Source organism: Rhagoletis pomonella, unplaced genomic scaffold (genome assembly GCF_013731165.1).
Source record: "Rhagoletis pomonella isolate Grant_MI unplaced genomic scaffold, Rhpom_1.0 Rhpom_scaffold_00840, whole genome shotgun sequence".
Classification (NCBI taxonomy): Eukaryota; Metazoa; Arthropoda; class Insecta; order Diptera; family Tephritidae; genus Rhagoletis; species Rhagoletis pomonella.
The window spans coordinates 56005-60299 of record NW_023459394.1 but is presented as its reverse complement, the minus strand read 5'-3'; the positions used below and the strand labels follow the sequence as shown (position 1 = coordinate 60299).

The following is a 4295-nucleotide window of genomic DNA, read 5'->3' as shown; positions in this document are numbered from 1 at the left end:
TGTATCTCGGTAACCGTTCTACCAATTTGTACCAAACTCGGTACGGTTATTGTGCTTGCCACATAAAAGCCAAAAATTACGGCCGCTTTTCATATAACAATAGATTTCAGAAATGCTTGAAATTTCAATATTTAATTTAATTTAATTTAATTTAATTTAATTTAATATTATATTGAAAACATTAGTGCATTAAGATGTAATCTTTACTTGCACAATGATACGAACAAATTGCAAGAAATAAAATAAGAAGTACAGATAATAATTAATTAATATTACAATATAGATTAAGGTAATGTGTACGTTGAGTTACAAATCATATATTCTAAAATAAAACAAAGGTAAGCTTATAACCACTATTCTTGATCACGCTTGGAAGAAAAAAAGTTAAATATGAGTTTTTTGAAGTTGCCTATGTGCAACGCGTTCTTCAAGGACAGTGGAAGGGAGTTCCAGAGCCTTACCGCATTAAAAAAAAACAGTCTTGAAGTGCATAAATAGTTAAATCTCGGAAGAATAAGACCTGACGAACGTGTACTCTTGGAGAACTTAAGTTTATTGTACAGATATTCCGGGCTCTTCGTGATAAATAATTTGAACATAAAAATGCAATTACGCGCGTTCAGAAAATTTTGTAAATCACAGCCAAGTATAGAATTACGCATAGATGAGAGATGATCGTATTTCTTTAAACCAAATACATACCTTGTGGTAGAGTTAATGGCGATATTCAATTTTTGGAGTGAATGAGAGTCTAATTTGCCGTAGACGATTTCAAAGTACGTGATATAAGGAACAATTAAACTTGTAATTAACTTTTTCTTAGCGGCTACCGGTACATAAGGTGAAGTTACTCTAAGACATCGTAGAGTAAAAAATATTTTACTCACAACTTCATTAACATGATCATCACACGCAAGTCTAGAGCTAATAACGAAACCCAAATTCCTGGCTTTGTCAACTAATTTAAGCTGGTTGGCACCAATAAATAAGTTGGGAATATCCGATGCCCAAAATTTATCTTTAGCGACAGGTATTACACAAGATTTTTGAGCATTGAGGCAAAGTAAATTCTCCCTAGACCATGCAAATATTGAGCTTAAGTCCTCGTTAAGTTGTAGACAAATATCCTGAATCGATCCAATTTTATTAGAAACATACAGCTGCACATCATCGGCATAGGCGTGTAAGCGCGCATGAGTGCAGGTGCTGAAAATGTCATTTATGAAAATGCTAAACAAAAGGGGGCCCAATATGGATCCCTGAGGGACACCAGAGTATATATGCACGAGGTTAGAACAATTATTGCCGATTTTCACCTTTTGAAACCTGTCGCTCAAATAGCTCTCTATGAGTTTTACTGCAGTTTTGCTGAAGCTGAAGTATTTAGCTAGTTTTTCACACAATAAATTGTGGTTTACAGAATCAAAAGCCTTAGAAAAATCAAGCAGACAAAGTAGTGTTAAATGACCTTGATCGAATGGCTGACGTATATCGTCTAAGACTTTAACAACAGCAGTAGAACAGGAGTGACCAGCTCTGAAACCACTCTGCAGAGGGTTTAGGAGTTTATTTTTATGAATGAAGTCGGATATTTGCTGCGCTAAAAGCATCTCAAAAACCTTAGAAAGTCCTGTTAATATACTTATGGGCCTGAATTCACAAATCAGAGAGGCACCAGGTTTTTTGGCTATTGGTGTGACATTTGCTACTTTCCACTTGGATGGAAAGCACGAAGTGGTTAAACAGTGATTGAGTATGTGTGTAAAGCAAGCGAGAATGTAAGGCAAAATTAATTTGACAAACTTTATCGGAAGCTCATCATTCCCCACAGCATTAGATTTAATACTGCATACACATCTGGCCACTTCCTCCTCGCAAACGGAACTAAATTAAAATCTCGAGAGGGTGTGTTGGTCAGAAGACGAAGAAGTGGTATTTGTTACAGACGTGTGATTAGTCAAGCAACTACTTGAAGCAAAAAAATTATTGAGTTCATTGGGATCAAGTGAGCAGGGTATTTCTAAGCTTGACCGCACGCCCAACCTTTTCAAATTTCCCCAGAGCTGTTTAGGAGGCAACGATACGTTAAGCTTTGCGCAGAAGAAGTTCTTCTTAGCTAGCCGTACAGAAATAGTAGCCGAATTCCGGGCACGTTTGTAGAGGTTCCAATTTTCCTCTGTTGGCCTCCTTTTCCAGGTGTTGTAGGAAATATTACGCTTTTTAATCGCTAATTTAACTTCTTTGTTAAACCATGGACAGGAGCGTGACTTAGAGATACACTGGCGAATAGGTACATGCTTATTAAAGAAATATAAGATATTTTGTACAAAGAAGTCTAGTTTTTCGTCAGCAGTTACTAGCTGCCAACAAAAATTCCAATGGAACCGGTTTAAATCCGAAAACAACGCATCAAATTTAATGGCCTTATAGTCACGGTAATAGAACTTCGTCTCTTCTTCAGCTTTGTTATTTAACTTAAAGTCGAACGAACAAAAAATCAAATCGTGGTCAGAGATGAAAGACATTTGGTCAAACAAACGCACAGAAGTAGACCTTGGAACTATGAAAATGTCAAGAAGACTAGGACGAACATTGAATGAAAATCTTGTAGGCATACAAGTATTGACAACAGACATACCAACTGATGCGACAGAGTCTAAAAAATTCTTGGATAAAGAGTCAGGTGAGAGTAGATTAATGTTAAAATCGCCACATATAATATAGTGGTCATAGTCAAGAAGACGAGGAGTAAGGTCATCGAAAAAAGGCTGCAATGAAATGTTCTTGCTAGGATTGTACACACAAGACACCAACACTTTTGTGCTCGCATCTGAAATCACGGTAGTCATAAACTCAATCTCAGACGTAGAAGAACTTATAATATTAACATTTCGATTGTTTCTACAATACACAGCCACTCCACCACCTCTTCTACCCAAACGGTCATTGCGAAACAAATTATAGTTTGGGATTGAGTAGCAATAATCCGGAATATCCGCACTGAACCAAGTCTCTGACACACAAACAACGTCAACAAACGAATCTTCAAATATACTTCTAATGCTATCCAGTTTGTCACTATTCAAGCTGCAAGCGTTGAAATGAACTACATTAAAGCCACCAGCACGCTTACAGAGCACATTTACCAGGACTGTTTGGTTGAAATTAACATTATGTGACGGACTGTTCTCCAACATATTGTGGAGTAATATTAAAAGAAAATGGTATATTTCGAAATTTAAATACGCTAACTTACTCAAAATTGATACACCCCGGCTTACCATGTAGCGGTAGCTTGCGGAAAGGTGAAAAACATATATTTAATACTTGCGCCGGGTATTTAATGTTCGGCTCCGCCCGAACTTAGACTTTCTTACTTGTTTAAAATTAGATTTAATTTTAGATAGTACCACATATTGTGAAATTGTATGCAAATGAAATTGCAGTATGGCGATAACAATTAACATAACAAACAGAACAGTTGCAGCGAGTGCTGCATATTTCAAACAAACGGATAGCTCTCGTCAACTCCAGACGAACGGATAGCCATAGTTGCTTCAAAAAGGCCAAAAACAAACGAAAAGTCCCAAAGGCCCAAACGGAGAAAAAATGCCCATATTTGGTACAATTGTAAATGCTAGTCGTACATCTTCTGATGAGCCAAATTGTGTACAGAATGTTTTGCTTAGCTGCCTATCCTTCTTTTTTGCTCATTTACACACGGCGATTTTTGTTGCCGCAATTAGACGTTTGTAGGAGAGAGCGTGACGAGGAAAGGAGAGGGGCACCGAGTTGCTCGTGCTCGGGCAACACGCTTTGTGCTCTCGTTCGTCTGTGTAAATTGAACCGCTGTTCACAGCTGACAATAGACAATTGCATACACACAAATCGCCGTGTGTAAATGAAACGAACAACACCAAAAGGGAATGTGAAAAATCGCGTCGACTGAAGTTTCTGTGTATAAACACAGTCTTTGCACGAAAAACTTTTGCACTTAAGCGAAAAAAGCACTTAAGCGAATTTTCTTTACAACTTTAATGAGGAAGGTATCGGAATCCCTATGAAAGCAAATAATAGAGGAGCACTTACCACGTGGAGATTACTGGAAGCGAAATTTTTTTCTGAATGGTGTCTAATCTATATACATATATCAAAATGGTGTGAAAAATGGTTAGTAATTCATCAATTGAAAACGGTTGGACCGATTTTGCAATTTTTTTTTAGTTGTTCGTAATTGCCAGGAGAAGGTTTTTACGAAAGAAAATTTGGGAAACCCCTCCAGAAAAGTCGGAAAT

The 4295-nt window shown here is 37.2% G+C and overlaps 1 protein-coding gene across 1 annotated transcript in view; it reads left to right on the top strand.

Moving 5' to 3' along the window:
• Positions 1 to 2568: 2568 nt before the first annotated feature.
• LOC118751604 overlaps positions 2569 to 4295 on the top strand; it is a 17649-nt gene continuing 15922 nt past the window's right edge. Inside the window, exon 1 of the mRNA XM_036486420.1 lies at positions 2569 to 2683. Within this exon, the coding sequence (XP_036342313.1) occupies positions 2569 to 2683 (115 nt within the window). The remainder of the gene's footprint in view (positions 2684 to 4295) is intronic.